At 53.7% G+C, this 24,972-nt stretch overlaps 1 protein-coding gene across 11 annotated transcripts in view; it reads left to right on the top strand.

Moving 5' to 3' along the window:
- The window catches only part of LOC121017523 (monocyte to macrophage differentiation factor 2), a 131,454-nt gene that overhangs the window by 15,218 nt on the left and 91,264 nt on the right, over positions 1 to 24,972 (top strand). For 4 of the 11 annotated variants that reach the window (XM_040455764.1, XM_040455766.1, XM_040455765.1 and 1 more), the window contains 3 exons: positions 11,811 to 11,892; positions 13,242 to 13,402; positions 16,766 to 16,840. In XM_040455764.1, the coding sequence (XP_040311698.1) occupies positions 11,811 to 11,892; positions 13,242 to 13,402; positions 16,766 to 16,840 (318 nt within the window). Of the gene's footprint in view, positions 1 to 11,071; positions 11,240 to 11,449; positions 11,569 to 11,810; positions 11,893 to 12,230; positions 12,548 to 13,241; positions 13,403 to 16,765; positions 16,841 to 24,052; positions 24,155 to 24,835; positions 24,906 to 24,972 lie in introns of those variants that run through there. The other 7 variants (XM_040455780.1, XM_040455779.1, XM_040455781.1 and 4 more) reach the window with 6 other exon arrangements.

Here is a 24,972-nt window from a genome sequence, read left to right as displayed (position 1 = left end):
GTCCCGCCCTTGTCCGCAGTCTCTCCTGTGGTGCCCCCCTTTCGTACCTTCTGCTTTTCCTGGTCAGCTCACTGGCCCTGCCTCTTGGGTGACCTTGGGCAAGCCCCTTATCCTGGCTGGATTGACTCATGTCTCAGGAGACTGTCTGCTCCAGAATTTTTGTAAGATCTTAAAAGGCTGGGACTGTTCCAAACTTATTATCTCAAGTCTGAATGACTTCATAAACGCTGTGAGATGATGGATTAATCAGTTATTTGTCAGGCACTACCTGTCGCACGCCTGGCTCTGCATTGGTACCGAGAAGACAAAGACGAATCGGGGCCAGCGTGCAGTCTGGGGGACAAGACGGACCCAGAAACACCCAAATACGTGTTGCGTGCCCTATGATAGGGGCTCCACAGGCAGTTGTGGGAGTCCAAACGCTCCCTGCCTAGGAGTGCTCCAGGAAGAGAAAGACGGAACGCGGTCCACATAAGCAACCGCTCGTGCGTTGGCCTAGAGGTGAGAGAAGGCTTTTGCTCTGCAGTCTGGATGGGACTGTGAGGATCAAGCAAAGCTCTTCAGAGGGGCCTTTTCACCTGGGCTTTGAAGGCTGAACAGGAGTTCTCCAGCTGGAGAAGAGGGAAAGGGATTTTTAAGCCGAAGAAAAGGTATGTGGAAGGCCCACAGCCGTGATGACTGTGGGCCACGAGGAGAGCGTTCGTGGCATGAGGAGAAATTGCAGGGTTTGAGTCAGGGATAGGAAACAAAAGAAGCAGGTTCCCCTGGAACACAGGCTCTTCTTTTTTTTAGTTTGAGAGAGAGGGAGAGAGAGAGAGAGGGAGAGAGAGAGAGATCAAAAGCAGGGGAGAGGGGCAGAGGAAGATAGAGAATCTTAAGCAGGCTCCACAAATGGCCTGGAGCCCGAGGCAGGGCTGGATCCCACGACCCTGGGACCATGACCTGAGCTGAAATCAAGAGTTGGACGCTCAACTGACTGAGCCGCCCAAGGCGCCCCTGTTCCTTTTTTTTTTATTCTGTTTGACACGGGCTCTTGTGCTCTGGGTCTGCCAGAGGTTTTCCCTGACCCCATGAGACCTGAGAGTCTTGGTGTAGGCTCTCTAAGATGGGAGGGACTGACTGATTTGGGGCTCAGGGGGACTGGGGATCACGGGCCACTCGTGGCCAGGACTGCTCTGACCACTGGCCAATGAGGCAGTGATTTCATGAGCTGCGAGAGGGCTCTGTCCCTTCCCTTCTTTGCCTCCAGATTCTCCATCCTGGAGAGGATGCCCAGCTACATTACACTATAGTGTAAAAGACTGATGGCAGAGCCTTTCCCATCAGAACCACAGACAGGGATGAAAGGGGAAGTGAGTGCAGCGGAAAGAATAAACCAGGAATCAGGAGGTCTGGGGTCATATCTCAGCTGCGCCACTTCCTAGCTTGTGGCTTAACTTCTGTGAATCCCTGTATAAAATCACAGTCATCATCTCCGCCCCGCTCACTTTGCAGCAAGGTTCAGAGAAGAGGAGGGAAATGAAAACATTGGGTACCTTTTTTTTTTTTTTTTTTCGATTCGTGGGTACCACTTAATCTCACCTATATTTCGTTTTGCTTCTAAATGTTCACAAACGTTTTAATTTTTGTAAGCTTATTTATTTGTCTTGAGAGAGACGGAGACAGCACGATCAGGGGAGGGGCAGAGAAAGAGGGAGAATCCCAGGCAGGCTTTGTGCTGCCGGCAAAGAGCCAGACACGGGGCTCGAACTCATGAAACCGTGAGATCGTGACCTGAGCCGAAACCGAGAGTCAGACGCTTAACCCACTGAGCCGCCCGGGCGCCCCTCGTTGGGTAACTCTTAAGCCTTGGATGGCTGCCCCTGGCCTGCCCGGTGCCTGTGGCTGACACCGCCAGTTCATCGCCGCCCCCCTTCCTGCCACGCGTAGACTCACGCTCAGGGGCCTTCGAGATACGACGCTCCAGGCAGCCAGCACGAGCCCGTGGACTTGGTGTGGGGGCTGAAGCCTGTTTGCTGTCTGTGCTGAGCCGGGTGTCTGTTTTGTGGTCCCGGGCCCCTGTGGCATCCATGGGTGGCACCTGGTGCGGTCTCTTCTCCACGAGGCTCTTCCTCCGGCCCACTGCTAATCCCCTGGGAAGTTTTCAAAAATTCCAATGCTTGGGTCCCTCGCCTGGCAGTCCCGTTGTAATTGTTGGGGATGAGGCCTGGGCATCGGCATTTTCTGCGTCTCCCCCGGTGACTCTCACGCGCAGCAACATTTGCTCTGGCTCCTTCCTCCGACCTGCCAGGTGGTGATACGGCTGCGTCCCCAGTGGCCCAGGGTTTCGGGGAGGGGGTGACGATGGCACAGCCCAGACCCAACTCCTTCCCTGCTGGCATGATAGTAAGTCTTCCTATGTACCTAGATGTGCCAGTGGCCTCGTTTTTTTGTTTTTTGTTTTTTTTTTTTTTGTAAAATACAGACATAAAACTTACCATTTTAACCACTTTTTAAAAAATGTTTATTTTTGGGGCGCCTGGGTGGCTCAGTCGGTTGAGCGTCCGACTTCGGCTCAGGTCACGATCTCGCGGTCCACGAGTTCGAGCCCCGCGTCGGGCTCTGGGCTGATGGCTCAGAGCCTGGAGCCTGCTTCCGATTCTGTGTCTCCCTCTCTCTCTGCCCCTCCCCCGTTCATGCTGTGTCTCTCTCTGTCTCAAAAATAAATAAACGTTAAAAAAAAAAAATTTAAAAAACTAAATAAATAAATAAATAATGTTTATTTTTGAAGGAGAGAGAGAGAGAGAGAGCGCACAAGCAAGCATGAGTGGGGGAGGGACACACAGAATCCAAAGCAGGCTCCGGGCTCTGAGCTATCAGCACAGAGCCTGATGGTGGGGCTCGAACTCACGAACTATGAGATCATGACCTGAGCTGAAGTCGGACGCTTAACCGACTGAGCTGCCCAGGCACCCAGTGTTAACCATTCTCAAGTGTATGCTTCAGCGGCATTAAGCATATTCACATTGCTGTCACCGCCGCCTGTCTCCAGGCTGACTTCTGTTGTCTCAAACTGAGACGCTGTCCCCGTTCACGCTGTCCCCTCCCCCAGCCCCGGATACCACCACCTTCTCTCTGTCTCCATGAAGTTGGTGACTCTGGGGATCTCCTTCCTATACGTGGAACCCTACGTTATTTGCCCTTTTGTATTTGGCTTGTTTCATTGAGCGTAACGTCCTCAAAGTCCGTCCACATGGTAGCAGGTGTCATAGTTTCCTTCCTTTTTAGGGCTGAATAATATCCTCCCATTGTGTGGCCGGACCACCTTTTGTTATCCGTGCATCTGTGACGGACACTTCGCTTCCACCTGTGGCCTCGTGTGGACCGTGCTGCTGTGGGTGTGCAGGTGCAATTCTTGTCCCAGAGGCGGAGCGCCTGGATCGGATGGTGGTTCTTCGTGTAGTTTCCGGGGGAGCCTCCATCTGGTGTTCCGCGGCGGCTGCACCATTTACATTGCCGCCAACTTCTCGTCCTCGCCAACACTGGTTTTCTGGTTTTGGGGGGAATGGGTGTGGAGTGGGGAGGCCTGACGTTTGAAAGCAAGCCTTCTTGCCTCACTTCAGCACGTCACGGCACCTGTTCTGGGGGTGCTGCGGGAGGCAGACAGGGATCAGCTTGTACTGAGTGCCTACTGTGTGCAGGGAGCTCACGCGGCACGAGTCGTCCTCTGTGAGGCAGGCGCCGTTACTCTCCTAGAGCGCAGACGATCCTGGGCAGAAATACCGGCCCTGTCTTTATCTAGCTGTCATGCCTTAGACATTTGGGGATTTGCTTTTTCTGGGCCTCAGTTTCCCCAGCTATGAAATGGGGCCAGCAGTAGGGCGTGCCTCATCGATGGTGAGGATTCACAGTAACAGAATCATTCATGTCGGTCACGCGCCTACAGATGCTGAGTGCTGTGCGCAGATTAGCCCGGTTCATCCTTTTATTATCCTCTGTGGGGGGTGCTGGGGTTAACCCCACTGCTCAGATGAGAAAACCGAGGACAGCTTTAGCAGCTTGCACATGGACTCGTGGCTAGAGGGGAGTGGTGCCAGGATTGAATCTGGAACGTCTGACCCCCGAACTCCCAATCTTAATTATAAACTCTGTTGTGTGCTAGGTAGGTGATGAAGGAGGGTGTAAACCAAAGCAGAGGCGTAGGCAGGAGATGAGGAGACCCCCAGGCCTGGCTCCACCCCATCTGAGAAGAGCAGGGGGCGAATGGTACCTTACAGTGTGGAACACACTCCCTTGTGTGCTGTGAGTGTGGGCTGGTCTCCTAGCAGCCCCCCAGCAGGCGGGTACCTCACACGTGACCAGTTCCGCGGACGGCCCCGTGACTGCACGTAGGATAGAGGGGGCAGGATGGGACTCTGACAGGGGAGCTCTCTCCCAGTTGCTTGGAGACCGTTGTTGGAATCACTGGGTCGTAACAGCGCCTGCATTTGGAGTGTTCGCCGAGTCTGATCTGGATTGCGTCCAAAGGCTGTCCTCTTTCTACAGGTGCCCCACCGCCTGTCCAAACCCTAGAAACCCAAGCATTTGCCACTTTGATAAAGGACGGGGACAGGCATCTCCTGGATGCCAGTGCTGTATTAGCCAGGCCACCAAGCTTCAGCAAAGCATGATTTACTTGAAAGTGTTCTGGTGTTCATCTTGGAAGGAGGAAAGGAAAACGAATTTCTGCCATCAATCCTTCCATCCATTCAGACTTCTATTTATCCACTTACCTCTTTATGTTTCTACCAAGCTACGTGCCTATCTCTCCTAGTCACATACTCATCCACCTACCCCTTCATTCATCCATCCCATGTATCCATCTCCCTGTCCATCCATCCATCCATCCATCCCTCCATCCATCATTCATATGCCACCCATCCAACCAGCCATCCAATAGCTCATCCATCCATCCATCCATCCATCTATCCATCCTTCCCCTCTGTCCATCCATCCCCCATCCATCCATCCCCTCCACCCATCCTCCAGACTTCCCATTTATCCATTCATCCATCCATCCTTCCAGACAAATATTTACCTAACTAGTTATTTGTCTGAGAAGGCATTTTCTTCTCTTTGGTCTGCTTACCTACCCACCTACCCACCAGCTAGTTACACAGTCAGTTAATTGGAAATGTACTGGAAAGGATGGCTATTGTCCTGTGGACCGTGGGAGAGCCAATGAGAAGATTTAATAAAGTCACATTATTTTCTGTTTTTCATGATCAGTTAAAAGCAGCCAAATTTGGGCAAAGAATGTTCAGATTTGGGGTCTGTAATACCAAGGTATATCCATAATGTCTTTAGGGAGCTGTGGGCATAAGGCAATGTTTCGCAGGTGCCGAGACAGCTCTTCCAGCTCTGTGATAGTTGGGTGATGTGGGAAGACAGCCGAAGTCCACATACCATCCTTCAGTGCATTCCTTTGCTCTGGGCAGCCATGTGCTGAGTGAAGGGTCAGGGCTCCCGGAGAATAAGGTGGGGATGGTTCTGGAGGATGGCAATGACTCGGTTCACCTGCGAGACACAGAGAATGCTGGAACACTAGGGATCACCTCATGACCCCTGCCCCGGCTCAGCTCCTACTCCAGCCGGGTGGGCTCCCTCCCTGCCTCTGAACACCCCTCCTCCTTCCTGCTCCTCCTCTCCTGATGTGCTTCCGTCTCCAGAAATTCCCTCTGCTGTCTCCGGTGTGACAATCATGGGTGTGAGATCACGCCCTGGCAGAGGACTGGTCTTCGTTGTTTAAGTCTTTACATCATAAAAGCATTAGCATCAGAGAATTTCCTTCCAACCTTTTATTTTGAAAAATTTCAAACTTGTAGTCAAAAGTTGCAAGAAACGTTCCATGAACTTGCCCGAGTGCCATTCACTTAGAGTCACCGGCTGTTAACCTTTTGCTGTGTTGGCTTTATCACTTCCTCTTGGCGCTGAAGCTTTTGAGGCTAAACTGCAGACATTCGGACACTTCATCCTCAAGCACATCGGCATGTATCTCAGGACACCCTTTTCTCGCCCAGAAATCCAGCCCTTGGTACAATGCTGGGGTCTGACAAGCAGTCAGTCCATCTTTTTCTTCCCTCAAGACCCTTAAAAGAATTAAACAAAAAAAATTTTTAAGTTTATTGTTCTTGAGAGAGAGAGAGAGAAAGAGAGAGAGAGAGAGCGAGCGAGCACGAGTGGGGAAGGAGCAAAGAGAGAGGGAGACACAGAATCTGAAGCAGGCTCTGGGCTCCGAGCTGTCAGCACAGAGCCCGACGTGGGGCTCAAACCCACAAACTGTGGAATCATGACCTGAGCTAAAGTCGGATGCTCAACTGACTGAGCCACCCAGGCGCCCCTGTAATAGGTGATTTTTTGTATCTGGCTTCTTTCACTCAGCATCATGTAGTTGAGGTTTGTATGTGTAGCAGGTATCAATATGTCCTTCCTTTTTATGGCTGAGTAATATCCTGTCATATGGATGGACCTACCCATCCATGTGCAGCCAAGATTGAGAACCACTGACCTAGAATAAAAAAAATAGAGGCCAAGATGGCGGAGCAGCACGGAAATTCTCTGCTTCTTTTATCCCTGAAATGCAGCTAGATCGGCCCCAAACCGTTTTGCACACCTAGAAAATTGATCTGAGGACTAACACAATAATCTGCATAACTGGAGCCACAGAACTTGGCAGGTACGCAGCGTGGAGAGGTGAACTGGGGGAGAGAGAAGCCGTGGAGGGTGGGCAGCTGTTTTGTTGGCTGAGAACAACTGGCCTAACCTCTTATAGCTTCATCTCCGAATTGGAATAATCATATCTACTTTGCAAGGGTGTGGTGGGCTTTAATGTGAGGTACTGGGACGGGTCAGCTGCCAATAAGTAAATGGTACCAGGGCTTTCCAGGAGGAGGCAAAAAGAATGTCCATTCCTTGAGCACCAGTACGTGTCAGGCACTCCCGCGTGGGCTCTTGAGCCATATTATCTCATGGTATCTGTAGGATAGGTAGTAGTTTCTCCTTAGACATGCAAGGGAGCTGCAGCCTAGAGACATTAGGTAACTTCTCCTAGGTCTCAGAGCACCTCAGTGACTGTGCGGAGATTTTCCACCCAGCTGTGCCAAGCTCCAAAGTCCCTGCTCTGTCCTGTTCAGGATGGGAATTCAGCCTATGCCCTTGCCTCCCTGCCAGCTCTGACTCGGGGAGCTTTCCTCGTGGATTTGCCCTCTCCACACCCCACCAATGCCATGCCCACGTGGTTATCTAAGCAGTAGGGCTGGCCGCAGAATGGGGATTGTGTTCTCCAGAGGGGAGGGCCTCTTTCCCTCCTTTAGTTTAACTAGTGACAGCCTGCTGGGGATATCAACTCTTTTAAGAGAAACTTCCCCCAATCTTGAAGGTTGCTATCTGTCAGCTCTGTTCTAGAACATTCTATATTTTATCTGTGTTTCCTCTGTTAAAAATGACTCCCTTATCCCTCTCCTGGGGAACGGATAAACAAGCTGTTGTACGTCCAGACAGTGGAATAGTGCTCAGCAGTGAAAAGTCTATACAGAAGGAAAAAGAAAAAAAGGATGGAAGTTTTAAAAATAATTTGCCAAGAATGGGAATACACCATCTAGGAGGGTCTGTTTTCTTCTTGTATAAAATGTGTTTGTCTTAGACACATTTTATTTTTTTATTATTTTTTTTTTCAACGTTTATTTATTTTTGGGACAGAGAGAGACAGAGCATGAACGGGGGAGGGGCAGAGAGAGAGGGAGACACAGAATCAGAAACAGGCTCCAGGCTCTGAGCCATCAGCCCAGAGCCTGATGCAAGCCTGACGCGGGGCTCGAACTCACGGACCGCGAGATCGTGACCTGGCTGAAGTCGGGCGCTTAACCGACTGCGCCACCCAGGCGCCCCTGTCTTAGACACATTTTAAATAAATACGTAAATCCCTGCTTGTCATGGAAAGTTTCCTTCCATCTGGGAATGTGCTTTGACTTTCTAAAATAAATTCTTTCTGGGGTGCCTGGGTGGCTCAGTCGGTTGAGCGTCCGTCTTCTGCTCAGGTCATGATCTCATGGTTCATGGGTTCGAAAACCAGATCGGGCTCTGTGCTGACAGCTCGGAGCCTGGAACCTGCTTTGGATTCTGTGTCTCTCTCTGCCTCTCCCCCACTCATGCTCTGATACTCTATCAAAAAAAAAATTTAAAAAATTAAAATAAATTCTTTTTAGATATTAAAGTAAAAAACATAACAACACGCTGTGGTATGACTGTGTTGCTCCATTTACACGACATTCTGGAAAGGCAAAGCTGTTGGGGCAGAGACCAGAGCAGCAGTAACGGGGCCGGGAACAGATGTTGGGTCCCCGGGGCGTGCGAGCATTTTGGGAGGGACGAAGGGGTCTGTTCTTAATCTTGATGGTGGTGGTGGTCACACGCCCATCTACATTTGCCCAAACTCATAACACAGAGTAGCAAAAAAAAAAAAAAAAAAAAAAAAAAAAAAAAAAAAGGAAAAGGAAAGAAAGAAAAAAATTAGGCCACAAGGAGGGTAAAGAAAAAGTTCTTGGTTCTGGAGGGTTGTGGGAACTGTTTCTTGGGTGTTTGCCCCCGGCCCCGGGGCCTGGTCTGCCGGCCTTTTTCTCTGTCCGCCTTTCTCCCCATTCAGTGGCTGCAGCGCGGGGCAGAGACAAGGAGGGTTTTGTGGAACCCAGAAACAAATAAGGGATTGCCCATCATGGGTCACCGCGGCAACGCAATGTCGCTCTTGGACCCATGAGGCTGGCACTGTGGGCGGCTTATTGGTGTTTGTTAAAGTCGGCGACAGGTGGATGGGAACTTCCTCAGCCCCAGACCTGGTTTCCCACCTTGGAGAAAGGCGTCAGCTGTGTCCCTGCCCAGTTGACCTCTGCCCGCCCCCTCGCCCAGTTGGCACAGCGCCGTGGGGGGCTTTGGGGCAGAATCTATCAAAATTAACACCGTGCATCCCTGTGTTCGTGTCTCTAGAGCTGTAGTAAATGACCATGCGCTTTGTGGCCTCAAACATATAGAAATCTGGTCTCCCAGCTCTGGAAACCAGAAGTCCAAAATCGGGGTGTCAGGAGGGTGGATTCCTTCTGGAGGCTCTGAAGGAGGAGCCTCTGTGTCTGGCTCCCAGCTCCTGGTAGCTTCAGCAACCCTCACTATCCCTTGGCATGTGGACACGTCACTGCAGTCTCTGCCATCACCGTCACGTGGGCTTCCACTCTGTGTCACCGTCCTCCCACGGGGACCCTCGTTGTAACAGACCAGGGGATCGCCCTCCTCCAGGGGAACCTCATCTTAACTGATAATATCTGCAATGGCTCTGTTGCCAAATGCGGTCACTTTCTGGGGTGCTGGGGGTTAGAATCATCAACGTAGGAATTTGGGGGAGACACAGTCCAGCCCGTAACACTGCTTTGGTTGTCCTATTAAGTATCCCTTCTTAACCCACTCTTGGCCACTGACAGCTTCTTCCTGGAGAAGGTGAGCTGATGGGCTGGTTGTTTTGGCCTCCCGGGGAGGCTGTGCTTTTTGGGGGGGGTCCCCAGCTGCAGGGGTGACTCCACCCCTTTCTCTGTGACCCTGAGCCCAGAGACTCAGCTCCGGGGTCGAGTCTGCCCCTGCATGGGTGTCAGACTCTGTGGGGGTTGGCGCCCTGGAGCACCGAGCTCTGCTCAGATGCCTGGCCCTGGGGCTTGCTGTGTAAGGTCTTGGTTTTCTCATCTGTGTAATGGGCTCAGCAGGACGCTGGCCTTGTCACAGGTGGAGTGACTGCCAGCTGATGCAGGTGGAGAACAGCTGTCAGGGCAGGTGGGTGGGGGGAGCAGCCGTGGACCCCGAGACTTGTCCAGGTGCCGAGGGGCCAGCACAGGAAAACCAGACGCAGTGTGTGTCAGGCAGCGTATGGCAATGTCAGCCCCTGGGAGACACCCCAGCCTTTCCAGCCTCCACACCCGCCCTGCACACTCCCGTCTGCCGGTCCCCGGGCCAGGAGCACCCTTTCCTCTCCGCCTGGTGAACTCCTCCGTCATCCCTCAACATCTGTTTGCGGTGTGCGCTGCGGAGGCAGGTGCCTCAGGCGTCGTGCTGAGCCTGTGCCCTGGGAGCCCTCTCCCCTCTCCGCAGCCTTCACCCTGTGCTGTGCTCCTCCTCTAATCCCAGCCAGCACGTAGTAGGTGTTCTCCAGTGTTTCCCGAAAGGACGAGAAGCATTAATCACGCGGTGTCAGGATTTCTGCCTGGATCCCGTGCCTTCTGGACCGTGAGCTCCTTGAGGAGCTCGTCTCAACCCTCTGTCCCGTGTTCTGAGTGTAGAGCCGGCATACAGAAGGTGCTTAATAGGTGCTCTGTGGTCTGTATGGCGGAGGAGGCGCTGGCACATCCTCAGTGAAGTGTACTTGGCATGGATCCAGCCTATGGAACCTGCTCCATAAATGCCCTGTGAACTTCACTGGCATAGGTCCAGCCCCCAGAAGGCATTCAATAAATGCGCTGTGATCCGCACTGGCGTGGTACCGGCATATAGAAAGTGCTCGGTAAAGTCTCGGTGAGCTGTGCTAGCATGACAGCTGCATACAGAAGCTCGGTGTGTGAGTCTGAGACGAACGGGGGAACTGCCCGTTTTCCTGATCCTGAGCCCGTGTGGGCCAAGGAGGTGACCCCTGCCAGGCTGGTCCAGCTTGCCAGCCAGGTGCTTGCAGACCTCACCCCCCGGCTCTCGGACGCCCCTTCCCCGCCCTGCCAGGCCTGCCTTCCCAGCCTGATTTGGATACCCCTGTGCGGAGTCCTGCCTGCCGGACCCAGGCTGAGTGCCGGACCCCCTGGGGGTGTCGCTCCCTACCCTCATGGCGGTAGCTTTCCCTCCGTGAAATGGGCTCCTTTTGTGCTTTCGGAGCTCCACTGCGGGACAAAGGAGAGACTGGAGGGGCCGAGGAATCTCCCCAAGGACTCTGGAACACCAGGAATGCATATTGCTTAAGACAGTCAACTGGCTGTTCCACGTGTGCATCTGCGTCCGGCAGAAGTGAGGGCAGATGGTCACCGAGGATGTGCACACGGATGGTCACGAGGCAGAGTTCCCCACGATGGCCCCAAACTGGAAAGTCCACGTCCAGTAGATGGGGGGCGTAACTGTGTGTGGAATTCCGTACGGCGATGAACACGGTCCATCACTGCGTCCAGCAACATGAATGAGTCTCGCGGCCAAAGCAGCCCGACAAAGAAGGGTCTGTGCTGTGTGATCCCATTGATGGGAAGTTCAAGAGCAGGCCAAGCTAATCTATGAGGACAGTGTCAGAGGGCGATTTCCTTGAGGGAAGAGAGTCACTGGGAGGGGGCCTAAGGGTGCTTTCTGAGCTCAGCCCCCTCCCGGGTGGTGGTTATTCCGGTGGGTGTGCAAGTAAGAATGGGTTGGGCTGTGCCCATGGGGAGCTGTCTGTGTGTCAGTAAGGAAAATGAGCAACAGGAAATGGAGAGAACGCTGTATTTAGCAAAGTTGTGCAACAAATGCCACACTGGGGATTAGGCACAAAGTATTGGGTAGTCCAAACAAAGTGTAAGAGGAAGGGAGGGGGAGGGGAGGAGGAAGATAGGAAAGAGGGGTCGCAGGGGGAGGAAGGTGGGAGGGAAAAGGGGGTGGGAAAGAAGGGAGGGAGAGGCAGAGGAGGGGCGATGGGGAGGGGAGGGATCTTTTTTCCCACTAGAGGGACCTGGTCTTCGGGCCTCCTGGGGATCCTGTGACCACAGCTGCTCCTGGCTTCCTGGCCCAGCTTCCAAGAATTATGTCTCTCGTTCCAGGTTCATGAACCACCGAGTCCCCGCCCACAAGAGGTACCAGCCCACCGAGTACGAACATGCAGCCAACTGTGCCACCCATGCTGTGAGTTGGCTTTTGGGGGGCCGAGAGCTGAGAGGGGGACGCTTCCAGGTGCAGGGGGAGGCAGGCTCTTTGCCCTTGGCGAGACTCGACATCTCCATTCCACGGTGATGTCCCTGCTGACATCAAGTCCTCTGGGGCCCTTGGAAGAGTGAGTGGGATCTCGAGGGAAGGCCATTTGGGGAAATTGGACTGTGGTGCTGAGCAGGCCTCCCTTTTTGCTCTTCGAACCTTCAGTGGCTCCCTAGTACCTGTACAGCATCTGGACTCCGTTACGAGCTCCCGGGCAGGTCTTAGCTCATGTGTCGGCCCACCTCCCACTGCCACGCTCTTCCCCTCAGGTTCCAGCACCTGAATGCGCTGTTTCCTGGATAGAAGGTACACCTCCATGCCTTTGCAAACGATGTTCCGTCTGCTTGGAATATTCACCGACTCCACCCCAGCCTCGCCTGAGAAACCCTCTGGGCAGTGGATCCCTTTGAGAATAACGAAAGACCTAGACCTCCCCTGTCCAGCTCGGTAGCCACTGGCCCCGTGTGGCTGTTGCGCACTTGACGTGCAGCTCGTCTGATTGGAGACGTGCTGTGCGTGCGACGTACGCACCGACTCGGGAAGACCTGGCAGGAAAGACAGGATGTAAAATGTCTCCTCAAAATATGTATGTTAATTACGTGGTCTTGTGGACCTGTCGGGCTGAACAGATAAAGTATTGACATTAACTCCACCTGTTTTTCCTTTTAAAAACGTGGCTTGCCAGGACATCTCAAATGACCTCTGGGACTGCTGTTATCCTTCTGTTGGCTGGTGTTGCCAGAGACCTTTCTTTAGAAACAGTGCTCCCGGCACACAGAATTGGGCGCACGTTCTGGGACTCCCTGCCCCCAGTGCTTCGGAGAGTTCTAGACTTCTCTTGGGAAGTGATCGATAAACCAGGATGTGATGAGTGAGGGGTTTTCCAGGCGGACCTGGTGGGGAGGGACGTTTTCTTCAGGAGGCGGGGACTACGTGTGTACCGTGACCTTCTCTAGGGCTGTGCTGCCCCATGTGGTGGCCGCCGGCTCCGTGGGCTGCTGAAACAAACTGAGATCGATCGCCACGAAATAGAACTAAAAATTCGCTACCTCACTGCTGCAGTCACGGTTCGAGTGCTCAGTGGCCACTGGTGCCTGGTGGCTCCCGTATCAGATGGTGGGGGTCTGGGATGTTACCACCTCGGAGGGAGGTTCCGATGGGCAGTGTGGACCTAGAGGAAAGGGTGGGCGGCGTGCCCAAGGAGGCTCGGGGCCTCCGTCCCTCCCCGGATTCCACACGGGAGGCTGGTCCCGCAACACCTGTTTCCACTCTGCTTCCAGCTCTGGATCATTCCCAGCATCCTCGGCAGCTCCAACCTCTACTTACTGTCGGATGATGACTGGGAGACCATCTCTGCCTGGATCTACGGCCTCGGCCTCTGTGGGCTGTTCGTGGTGTCCACTGTGTTCCACACGATCTCCTGGAAGAAGAGACACCTCAGGTGCGTTCCGCCTGGCCCACGGGAGGGGGTGTGTGCCAGGCGGGGTGGCCAGGGCAGGGGGCGCGGCTGGCTGAGCCAGGAGGGGCCCGGGACGGTGATCTTTGCCTCTGCGGGCTGGGTCCGGATCCCGCCTGGGCAGATCACCTCACCCACATGAGGCTCGTTTGCTCCCCTGTGGGCACCTCGGAGAGCCAGCCCCCCAGCTCCCAGGGTCGTTCCAAGAGATCCTCGAACCGTCAGAATGACCTTTGACCCTTGTGGGCACCACCCCGGGTTCCGGGTCCTGTGCAGACATCACCCCTGATCTCTTCAGTAGTTCTGTGGTATAGGCGTTAGTCTGGGGTTTGTATTTATTTTTGTTACTCATTTTTTTCTTCTTCTTCTTTTTAATTTTGAAAAATTTTTTTTCAATGTTTTTTATTTATTTTTGGGACAGAGAGAGACAGAGCATGAACGGGGGAGGGGAAGAGAGAGAGGGAGACACAGAATCGGAAACAGGCTCCAGGCTCCGAGCCATCAGCCCAGAGCCTGATGCGGGGCTCGAACTCACAGACCGCGAGATCGTGACCCGGCTGAAGTCGGACGCTCAACCAACTGCGCCACCCAGGCGCCCCTTCTTCTTTTTAATTTTGGAGAAAGAGAGTGCGAGTGAGCAGGGAGAGTGTCAAAGAGAATGTTAAGCAGGCTCCAAGCTCAGCGCAGAGTCCGATGTGGGGCTCAATCCCCTGAACCGTGAGATCATGACCTGAGCTGAAGTCACAAGTCAGATGCTCAATCGACTGAGCCACCCAGGCACCCCTCTTTTTTTAATTTTTATTTTTATTATTATTTTTTTTAACGTTTATTTATTTTTGGGACAGAGAGAGACAGAGCATGAACGGGGGAGGGGCAGAGAGAGAGGGAGACACAGAATCGGAAGCAGGCTCCAGGCTCTGAGCCATCAGCCCAGAGCCCGACGCGGGGCTTGAACTCACGGACCGCGAGATCGTGACCTGGCTGAAGTCGGACGCTTAACCGACTGCGCCACCCAGGCGCCCCCCCCCTTTTTTTTAATGTTCATTTTTGAGGGACAGAGAGCACATGTGGGGGAGTGGCAGAGAGAGAGGGGGACAGAGGACCCCAAGAGGGTTCTGTGATGACAGCAGAGAGTCCGACGCGGGGCCTGAGCTCACGAACCGTGAGATCATGACCTGAGCTGAAGTCGGACACTTCACCGACTGACCCACCCAGGCGCCCCTCTTTGCTTTTAATTTTTAAAAACACTGTGGTGAATACACATAATGTAAATTGACTATCTTGACCAGGCTTAGGTGTCCCTCTCAGGGGCATTAAACACAGTCACATGGTTGTGCAGTCACCACCAGCATCTCCAGAACTTTCTTCGTCTTCTGGAACTGAAGCTCTGTCCCCTTTAAACACTCATTCCCCACCCCTCCGCCAGCCCCTGGCACCCCCCATCCTGCCTTCTGTCTCTGTGAATCTGACTCCTCTGGAGACCTCATATAAAGCAGCCATACTGTGTGTCCTCTTGTGTGTTGAAGTTACTGCCCGCATAACCAGTGGTGTCACTGTGTTGCCCGTGGCTGTCCACATCTGTCACGGAGTGGATGAACATAATAGTACCTATCTTCCAGGCGGGATTAAAGAGTTATTGGTCACAAATTGCTTAGACCAGTGCTCTGCTTATGGTCCCTGCCCTATACGGACTACCTGTTGTTACCGCTTTTATTTCTAGGGAGACGTGAAGTTAAATCATATATAGAATCACTGGTCGGATTTATTGAGAGCTGAAGTTTGCTGGACAGAACCACGCCTTGTATTAGTTACCTATCACTCTGTAACGCATGACCCTAAATCACAGAGGTTTTGAGTAACTGGAAACCTTGGCTATCTCCCAAAGCTTCGGAGTCAGGATTTCAGGAGCTTAACTGCCCGGCTGTGGTTCTCGATCTCTGGGGGAGTCAAGGTGCTGGGCCTCGGGGCTGCTCTCATCTGAAGGCTTGGCTGGGGCTGGGGCCGCTTGCAAGGTGGCTCCCTCACCTGGTTGGCAGGTTGCTGCTGGATGTTTACGGGGTGCTCAGTGCTTCCCACATGGGCCTCTCCACAGACATGTGGCTCATTTCTCCCAAAGTTAGTGTTCCAAGAGGACAAGGCAGAGGCGATAATATCTTTTAGGATCTAGACTCAGAAATTACACTCCATCCTTTCCGCAGCCCCCTGTTGGTTACATGTGTTTGCCTTATTCATCGTGGGAGGGGGCTACACATGGGTGGGCTTATCAGAAGGTGGGGCTCTTCGGGCACCATTTTGGAGGTTGGTTACCACACCGGGCAAACATATGGAGGACTCCAGTTTGCTCCTCAATGTGAGGTCACAACAAAAACAGCCAGTGTTTGTTGAGTACTTCTTAGGCGTGCAAAGTACCAACTCACTTAACCCTCACGGCCAGCCCGTGACAGGCTGTGGGTATCCTCCCTGCTTGACAGATGAGAGAGCCGAGGCTGAGAGATGGTGAGGAGCTAGGTCAAGGTCATACAGTCCATAAGTGGTAAGGTTGGGACTCGAACCCAGGCCTTCTGGCTCCAGAGCCTGGATCTGAACCAGGATGCCAGGACCCAGAGGGTCTTTGAGGTCGGAGGGAGCGCATAGTTTTCGGCGGGGGGCACATGGTTTTGTTGGTGTTGCGTTTTGTTTTAACCACCAAATTCGTTCATCATTTGAAATCTTTTGAAAAGCCCAGTGTATAAAGCCAAAATGCAGGGGCGCCTGAGTGCCTCAGTCAGTTAAGGGTCTGACTCTTGATTTTGGCTCAGGTCATGATCTCGTGGTTCATGAGTTCGAGCCCCACATCCGGTTCTGTGCTGACGAACCCAGAGCCTGTTTGGAATTCTCTCCCCCGCCTCCCCCCCACCCCCCGCCTCTCTCTGCCCCTCCCCTGCTTGCCTCTCTTTCTCTTTTTTATGTGAACACATATGTGTGTGTCTCTCTCAAAATAAATAAATAAACTAAAAAAAAAAAAAAAAGCGCCAAAATGCAGAGTTGCCGTGATTCAAGTGCAGGCGAGGGGGTCCATCCTTACCCTTCAGGAGAAGGGGGGGGGTCCTCCGAGAGACCTGCGGGGGTTCTCCATTCAACCCCCAGGGTCATGGGGAGACTGGTTTGAAAACCACTACTCTGGTCACTCACAGATAGGGACCTGGAAGCCCAAGGGTCGTGGCTGGGTAGAGGTGAGCCCACCCCCAGCCCGGACTCTTCCACACCTGCGGGGAAGCATGTTTGTCCAGGGTGTGGCTCTGGGGCCCTGACCCAGAGCCGGACCCGGACCCGGACCCTGACCCTGACCCTGACCCTTCTCTGCTCCAGGATGGTGGAACGTTGCCTGCACATGTTCGACCGCATGGTCATCTACTTCTTCATAGCGGCCTCCTACGCGCCCTGGTGAGCATCTGTGTGCCGTTCCCGGGAAGGGCTGGCTTCTTCTCTTTCCTCTGAATTTCTTTTTGTATTTGGCTGGGTGACATGCTGGCTCGGCACAAAAGGGTGTGGGTGAAAAGATGCCCTCTGCCCATTCTCCTTCTAGAAGCAACTACGTATTACCAGTTTCTTGTGTGTGTTTCCAGAGTTACTTTGTGCTCAAAGAGCAAATGTGTGCACACGTACATACATGCGTAGTGATATTGTAAATTTATATGTTTATACTTCTATTTTTCCTCCAACTTTTAAAACAAAAGGGAAGGATACCATACAAACTGCAAATTGCATTTGTTCTCGGTAATGTTGCCAGGGACACCTCTCTACATTAGTACATTGAAGTGCGGCCTTTTTTTTTTTTTTTTAACGATTTATTTTTGAGAGAGAGGGGGAGAGAGAGAGTGAGAGTGTGCGAGCGTGAGAGGGCCAGAAAGAGGGAGACAGAGGATCCAAAGCAGGCTCTGTGCTGTGATCGCAGAGCCCGACGTGGGGCTCGAACTCATGAACCGCGAGATCATGACCTGAGCCGAAGTCAAGAGTCGGCTGCTTAACTGACTATGCCACCCAGGTGCCCCAAGATTTTCCCAATCTTTTCTTTTTTCTTTTTTCTTTTTTAAGTTTTTAAAAATGTTTATTTATTCTTGAGAGACAGGGAGACAAAGCGTGAGTGGGGGGGGGGGGGGACCAGAGAGAGGAAGACACAGAATTGAAGCAGGCTCCAGCCTCTGAGCTGTCAGCACAGAGCCCGACGTGGGGCTCGAACTCACAGACCGCGAGGTCATCACCTGAGCCGAAGTTGGAGGACGCTTAACTGACTGAACCACCCAGGCGCCCCTTCCCAATCTTTTATTTCTTTCTACAGCAGCATACTGTTTCCTGGCCGTCCCCTGTATGTGGGTATTTATGGCAGGGGGACGGTCCACCCCTTTGCCAAGAGAGACAGAACCTCAGTGAATCTTGTTGTTTGTGTATCATTTAGCACACACGCATGGATATGTTGGCTCAAATTGTATGAATTGCTGAGACGTGGCCTTTTCTGACCTACAAAAACAGCAGCTTTGTGTGGTCAAGCCTGATCTTTGATAAATGCGAGACTTGGACTCCTGGGCGGCAGGGAGTGAACCTTTGTAATTTGGTTAACTATTGCCAGATCACCACACATTGTATCAGTTTTAAACTCCCCCAGCGAGTGACCCGGGGTTTTCCACCTTGATTTAGTAGTAAATCTGGAAAGTTCTGAAATAAACACTAAGCTTCAGGCCACACCCGGGGCGCCTGAGTGGCTCAGTCAGGCCAAGCAGCCAGTTGTTGATTTCCACTCAGGTCATGATCTCATGGTTCGTGAGTCTCAGCCCCACACTGGGCTGTGCGCTCATAGCGTGGAGCCTGCTTTGGATCCTCGGTCTTCCTATCTCTGCCCCTCCCCTGCACACTCTCCCCCCCCCCCTCAAAAATAAATAGACATTTAAAAATTGGGGGGAAAAAGCTTCAGCCATGCTCTACAAGTCTGGGGAGGCGGCTGAGCCATTGCACTCATGGTTGGTGAATGCATACCGTGTGGCCGGGTGACGGTGGGCGTTTGGACCCCGAGGGTCTGGCTGGTGGATGGACATCTGGGACAGGACAGTGATGGCGTGGTAAGACAGCCCTGTGTGCGTGCAGCTGTGGGAGCTCAGAGGAGGTGCTGCTGTGGCGTGGGGGCCTTGGGAGGGCCGCCTGGAGGAGGTGTGCCGCTCTCAGAATGTGCGTGTGGGCTTCTGAAGGGTGGGGAGCCACGGGAAGGTTCGTTCTGTTTTCGCCTAGGAGATTTCTTTCTTTCTTTTTAAAAAAAAATTTTTTTTTAACGTTTATTTATTTTTGAGACAGAGACAGAGCATGAACGGGGGAGGGGCAGAGAGAGAGGGAGACACAGAATCGGAAGCAGGCTCCAGGCTCTGAGCCATCAGCCCAGAGCCCGACGCGGGGCTCGAACTCACAGACCGTGAGATCGTGACCTGAGCTGAAGTCGGACGCTTAACCGACTGAGCCACCCAGGCACCCCTCTTTCTTTTTTTTAAATGTTTATTTTTTTTTTTATTCTGAGAGGCAGAGACAGAGCACAAGCAGGGGAGGGGCAGAGAGAGGGAGACAACGAATCTTAAGCAGGCTCCGGGCTCTGAGCTGTCAGCACAGAGTCCCACGCAGGGCTTGAACCCACGAACCGTGAGATAGATCGTGACCTGAGCTGAAGTCAGATGCTTAACTTACTGAGCTCTGCTTGCCTAGGAAACTTCTATTTTTTGGCCGTCATAAGTGAGGCGTTCTCTTTCGTTATGTGTGCTGATGAGTGGGTTTTGTGTGTGTACACAAAGGCTGTTGCTTTAGGAAACACGCCTCGTGCAGGTGCCGTGCCTGCAGAGTGTGCACCCGTGTCCCTGTGCAAAATAAGCCGATTTTCACACACAGCGGCCTGCACCCAGCTGAAGCAGACCACGTCCAGCGCCCTCGTCCCCCTCCAGGTTACCACAGCCCCGACGCCTGTCGCCATACGATAGTTTTGCCTGATTGCTTATTTCGCGTCAGTGGCATCCTCGTCCTTTCGGATCCTGCCTCTTCCACGGAGCACGTGCCTGGTGAGACCCACGGAGTCACGGTTGCCGCCCACCCGCTACTCTCCCTGCCGGACAGTGTTCTGGGGGCCGCACCTCAGGTGTCCATGCTCCTGTGGCAGGCTTTGCGTGGTGCCCAGGTTTTGGGGAGATTACGGAACCATGGTTTTCTGGCTGTTCTCATACCAGTGTGGAGGCAAATGGAGTGTACATGGGAGGCTGCTCGGGCTATTCTCCAGGGTGATGGGGGTTTGAAGCAGGGCTTCGATGTGGTCTTATCGTTTGGACCGAAGGGTCGCTGTCTTGGGAGCGTGGAGGTGCAAGGGAGGCTGACCCAAGGACCTAGGGGAGAAGCGGGGGCGGCCTGGACCCCAGGCGTGGCCATGGGGGTCTAGTGGAGAGGACGGACAGATTGAAAAGACGCTTGCAGGGCACTGAGTAGACAGACTCGCTGAAGGTGGGTGGGGGTGCAAGTGCCAAGGTTTCCTGGGCTGGTCTCCCCACCCCCCCACCCAGCTACCCCAGAAACCAGCCCCGCTGCTGCCTGCTTGGGGACAGGGCAGACGGTGCCCCATGACCAGCTGGGCTTCAGGACAGGAGGGGACCTGCTTCTCTCCCCAAAACCAGTATGCTTCTGACCGTCGGATGCTCAGGTGGGCAGGCATATGTCTGGAGGCTTCTAGAATAGGCACAGGTCCTGGGGGAGGGGCAGCCTGCTGGAGCAGGCCAGGAGCAGGAGAGAGACCCCAGGAGCCACAGGAGGAGGGAGCTCGTTCCACGCAGCCAGCTGTGGTCAGCCCCGGTGTGCCCGGCGCACCACCTGCGGTTGCCAGGAACCAGGCGATGTCAGGTTTCCTTTTGGATGTGGCCGAGTGGAGCGGAGCTAAGTTTGGTGCTCGGCTGCAGTAACTATCTTTGACATGGATTTCTAGAACGATCCGTGGACTGTCCTCCCCTCTGCTGATTTAATCCCTGCGTTTCTCTTCTTTATCCCCGGCTGCGGCTGACTGGGCCCGGGCTCTGTCCCGGTCCTGTGCCGGCGGCTGAGGATAAGGCCGTAAGCCAAGGTACCGGCTCTCTCCCCTTATGGGACTTAGGGTCTCACAGGGAACACAGACGAGGGCTGTCCCGATACCGAGCCAGGAGATGAAGCACAACGGTGGTTAAGTGCCGCGAGCGAGGGGAGCGGGTAACGTGCCTTGGGTCTGCGAGCCGTTCAGGAGGAAGAGTGAGCAGAACGCGGGGGTCGATTGGATGTGAGGGGGGAGATAGAGAAGGTTGGTGACCAGTTTCCCGGCTGCAAAACTGACCACCTGGGTGCCTGGTGAAAAGGGGACATGGGACAGGTGGTGTACCTTCCTTTGGTGGGAACTTTTTTTTTTTTTAATTAAAAGAAAAAATTAAGTTTATTTATTTTTGAGAGAGACAGAAACAGTATGGGGGGGGGGGAGGGCAGCTAGAGAGGTAGAGAGAGAATCCCAAGCAGGCTATGTGGTGCCCGCACAGAGCCTGATGTGGGGCTTGAACCCGAGAAGCCACGAGATCATGACCTGAGCCGAAATCAAGTCAGTCGCTTAACCGACTGAGCCTCCCAGGCGCCCCTGGTGGGTACTTTTCTTTGAATTGCTCTGGTTCTCAAGCTGTTTTCTGCGGAGGCCTGGAGGTACCCAGAGGACCACGGGGGGTGGGGGTGTGAATGACCGTGGGTTCCCTCCATCCTTGCCTCAGTCAGGAAACCCCATTTTTTTGTGTTTGTTTTTGATAGCTTGGATGTAGGTCCACACGTAAGATTCCTGCACACAGTCTTTACTTAAATAAAGGTTGTAGAAGATGGTTGAAGGGCTCTGGCATGGTAGAAAGAGAAAAGCAGAAATATTTGTTGGAAGTTCAGCACATTTTTTTTAGGCGGGGGAAGGGTTCGTTTTCTTCTGTTAAAGTCAAGTTGAAATTCTCTGTGATATTTTAGTAAAAAATGTGGTTGATGCTCACTCCTTCCTCGCCCTTGACCTCCATACCAGCCCATTCTCCTTCTATCCCTTCCTCCGCCCACGCCCTCCATCCCATCTCTACTCATTCTCCTACCCATTGGCCTATGTCATGTCTGTTTGGAGATCTAGAAAGATCTTCACTGATGGTTCTTTTGGGTAATGAGTCAAGTTATTTATTTATTTTTACCTTTAAGGTTTTTAGTATAACTTCTTTTTTGTTGTTGTTTATTTATTTGAGAGAGAGGGTAAGCGGTAGAGGGAGAGAAAGAATCTAAAGCAGACTCCGTGCCCAGTGCGGAGCCCGATTGGGGGCTCAATCTCACGACCCCAAGATGGTGACCTGAGTCGAAGCCAAGAGTCGGATGTTTAACTGACTGAGCCACCCAAGGTGCCCCGACTTAACTTTTTTTTTTTAATGTAAATCTAAGTTAATATATAGTGTAGTAAGATTTCAGGAATAGAATTTAATGATGTGTCACTTACATATAACCCCCGGTGCTGATTCCAACAAGTGCCCTCCTTGATGTCCCTTGCCCATTTAGCCCATCCCTCACCCCTCTCCCCTCCAGCAACCCTCAGTTTGTTCTCTGTATTTAAGAATCTCTTGTGGTTTGTCCCCCTCCCTGTGTTTGTCTTATTTTTCCTTCCCTTGCCCTGTGTTCCTCTGTTTTGTTTCTTAAATTCCACATGTGAGTGAAATCGCATGCGTCTTTGTCTATTTCGCTAAACCTAATACATACACTCTAGTTCCATCCACGTTGTTGCAAATGGTAAGATGTCGATCTTTTGGATCTCCGGGTAATGTTCCTGTGTATTTACCACCTTTTCTTTATCCATTTGTCAGTCGATGGACATCCAACTTAACTTCTTTATAATGGCAAAGGGACTCTGAGCCACTTGCTTTTTTGCGGGGACAGGGAGGGCAGAGGTTTTACATAAGGTATTCTCACTCAAGAAATTCAGTCGAGAAAAAAGTGAAAGGACCCCTCTGCACCTCTCCCACCCCCCCCCCCCCCGCCAAACCACGACCATCGTTGACTGCCCCTGTCTAGATGGAGCTCCCGCGTCCCCGTCGACAAGGGACTCGGGTCAGTGTCTGTGCATTTACAGGTCTGTCTTCACATGTGCAGATAATACAGCCCTGCTGTTCTCCACTTGCTCCCCGCCCCAACGCCTGCCAGCATGCCTTGGAGATGTACGCACCTAGTTGCAGATGGTTCTATTTTCAAACCGCTCCGACGGATAATTTGGTATAAAGAATTAATAATAGGAGATTGGAACAGTGGAGAATTGGTTAACCAGCGTCCGTGACAAATCCAGAGAAGCCAGGAGCGGCAGATGTAAGGGACAACTATGGACCTGTCCCTCCGTCCAGGGCAGACCTCCCACCTCATTGGAAAGGGTCTGGTCTTTTTTTTTTTTTTTAATGTTTATTTGTTTTTGAGAGAGAGAGAGAGAGACAGAGTGAACAAGAGCACAGGCAGAGGAAGGGCAGAGAGAAAGAGGGAGGCACAGAATCCGAAGCAGGCTCCGGGTTCTGAGCTATCAGCACAGAGCCCGATGCGGGGCTTGAACTCACGGACCGTGAGATCATGACCTGAGCCGAAGTTGCTTAACCAACTGAGCCACCCAGGCGCCCCAAAAAGGGTCCGGTCTTTGCGCACGGGATGGCAGAGAAGCTCCTGAGGGGCCTGTGGGTGCGGCTTGCTGGAAATCAGCCCTCTGGGGTGCCGGGGGAGGCCAGCCACGGGAGGTACCGAGCTTCAGCACTTGCTCTGTGCCGGGGAAGCTGCTGTTTGCTGGGTGCTCCTGGAACCAGCAGCTAGAGAGGCCCCTGCAGGAACCTAGAGCGTTTCGGTGCGGTTCAGTCGTGCAGACAGCTGCTCAGGGTGAAGATCAGACTGCTGGACGGGAGTCCCTGACGGGGGAGGGGGCCCCGTGTGCAGGTGTGTGGGGCTGAAGACAGGGTGCAGGGAGCAGCCCCCTGGCCTGGGCCACAGGCCTGCAGCATCCGGGACCTGCCGCTGTACCGCCGGCACCCAGGTCAACACCTGGAGAACAGCTGAGGCCAAGTGCTGCAGAAAGCCGTGCCCCGCCAGGCAGCTCACCCTGGGGAAACAGCCTGGCCGAGCAGTGGGGAGAAAAGCCTGCTCCCCAGGGAATGTGGTGGGAGGACCGCAGGGGTCCGGAAGGAAGAGCCTTTCCTCCTGCGAAGCGTCTTCACTGCACTCCCCGACAAAGCCCAACATCGAGCCTGCGGCCGGCGAAGAACGGACTCGGTCCGGCTCCCTTGTCTCCGTTATCTCGGAGCAGGCAGAAAGTGGGGGTTTGGAGCTGAGAGGCAGGAAGTTGATAACCAACCAGTCTCCCTTCCCCTCCTGCCAGACATTTGGGTACCTTCTGGCTCTTCCTGTGTGGTCCATGCTGTGGTGAATGTCCTTTCTGAGCCGTGTGCACGTACCAAACAGCGTTTCTTGGGTCTTTCCATGACAGCCCATGGCCCTTCTGGGGAGCCTTAGGGCCCAGGCTTTCTCTGCGGTCAGCCTTCCTGTGGCAGGGAAGGGAGCAACCCCCCTCAGGCTGTGCCCTCGGCTCTCTCCCAGGTTGAACCTTCGGGAGCTGGGCCCCTGGGCCTCGCATATGCGTTGGCTGGTCTGGATCATGGCCTCTGTGGGCACCATCTATGTCTTCTTCTTCCATGAGGGGTAAGCCAGGGGGGGGGGGGGGCGGGGGCGGGAGGGGGAGCCCAGGGGAGGCGGGGCCTCCTCTCTGCTCCTGGGGAGATGAGACCCCCCCCAAGATGACTCCGAAGCGTGACGGCACTGCTCTGCCTGACATCCTGGGGCTCGGGCCCGTGGATGGCCCCAAGGCCACAGCCTGTAGGGTCAATCTGAAGAAGTTTTTGAAAAGGCCCTGTGGGTCACGTGTTGCCCACCTTCCCTAAACCGGGTTAGCAGATGACGGGGACTCCCTTTACTTCCGTCCTGTTGTCGGGTGAGGAAAGAAACAGAGAAGCAAAAGGGAACAGTTGACTTCCTGGCACGCAGGTGTCAGTCGATGTGGCCACTCGGGTGGATGGAAGGCGGCTGCTTGGGCCCAGCGGGAGGAGGTGCTCAGATGACATGGTAATGACCGTCCGGGCTGGAGCGTGGCAAGCGCCCACACGCGTGCCACACTCAGCATTGGCAATCCTGGCCTGTCCTCGCGAGGGCGGAAACCAGGACCACCCAGTTCCGCCAGCACCTGCTGCGTGTAGCTGGGTGGCATCTGAGCCGAGGAGTGCTGGGCAGAGGGTGGAGTCCTCCTCACTCGGTCAGGGGCCCCTCCTACCCAGCACGGGGAGCCTTACGCTGTCCCGAGGCCCAGATGGCTTGTCTTCCCGCCAGGTACAAGCTCGTGGAGCTGCTCTGCTATGTTATCATGGGCTTCTTCCCCGCCCTGGTCATCCTCTCAATGGTAAGTACCACCCACCCGGCCTGGGGGCTCCCGGCTGGCCGGAGGGACCCGGGGTGACTCTCGGGGT

The sequence above is a fragment of the Herpailurus yagouaroundi genome, unplaced genomic scaffold, assembly GCF_014898765.1.
Source record: "Herpailurus yagouaroundi ecotype Mexico unplaced genomic scaffold, PumYag 216, whole genome shotgun sequence".
In the NCBI taxonomy this organism is placed as follows: Eukaryota; Metazoa; Chordata; class Mammalia; order Carnivora; family Felidae; genus Herpailurus; species Herpailurus yagouaroundi.
Note: the sequence above shows the minus strand (reverse complement) of the source record. Positions and strands in the feature narration are given on the sequence as shown.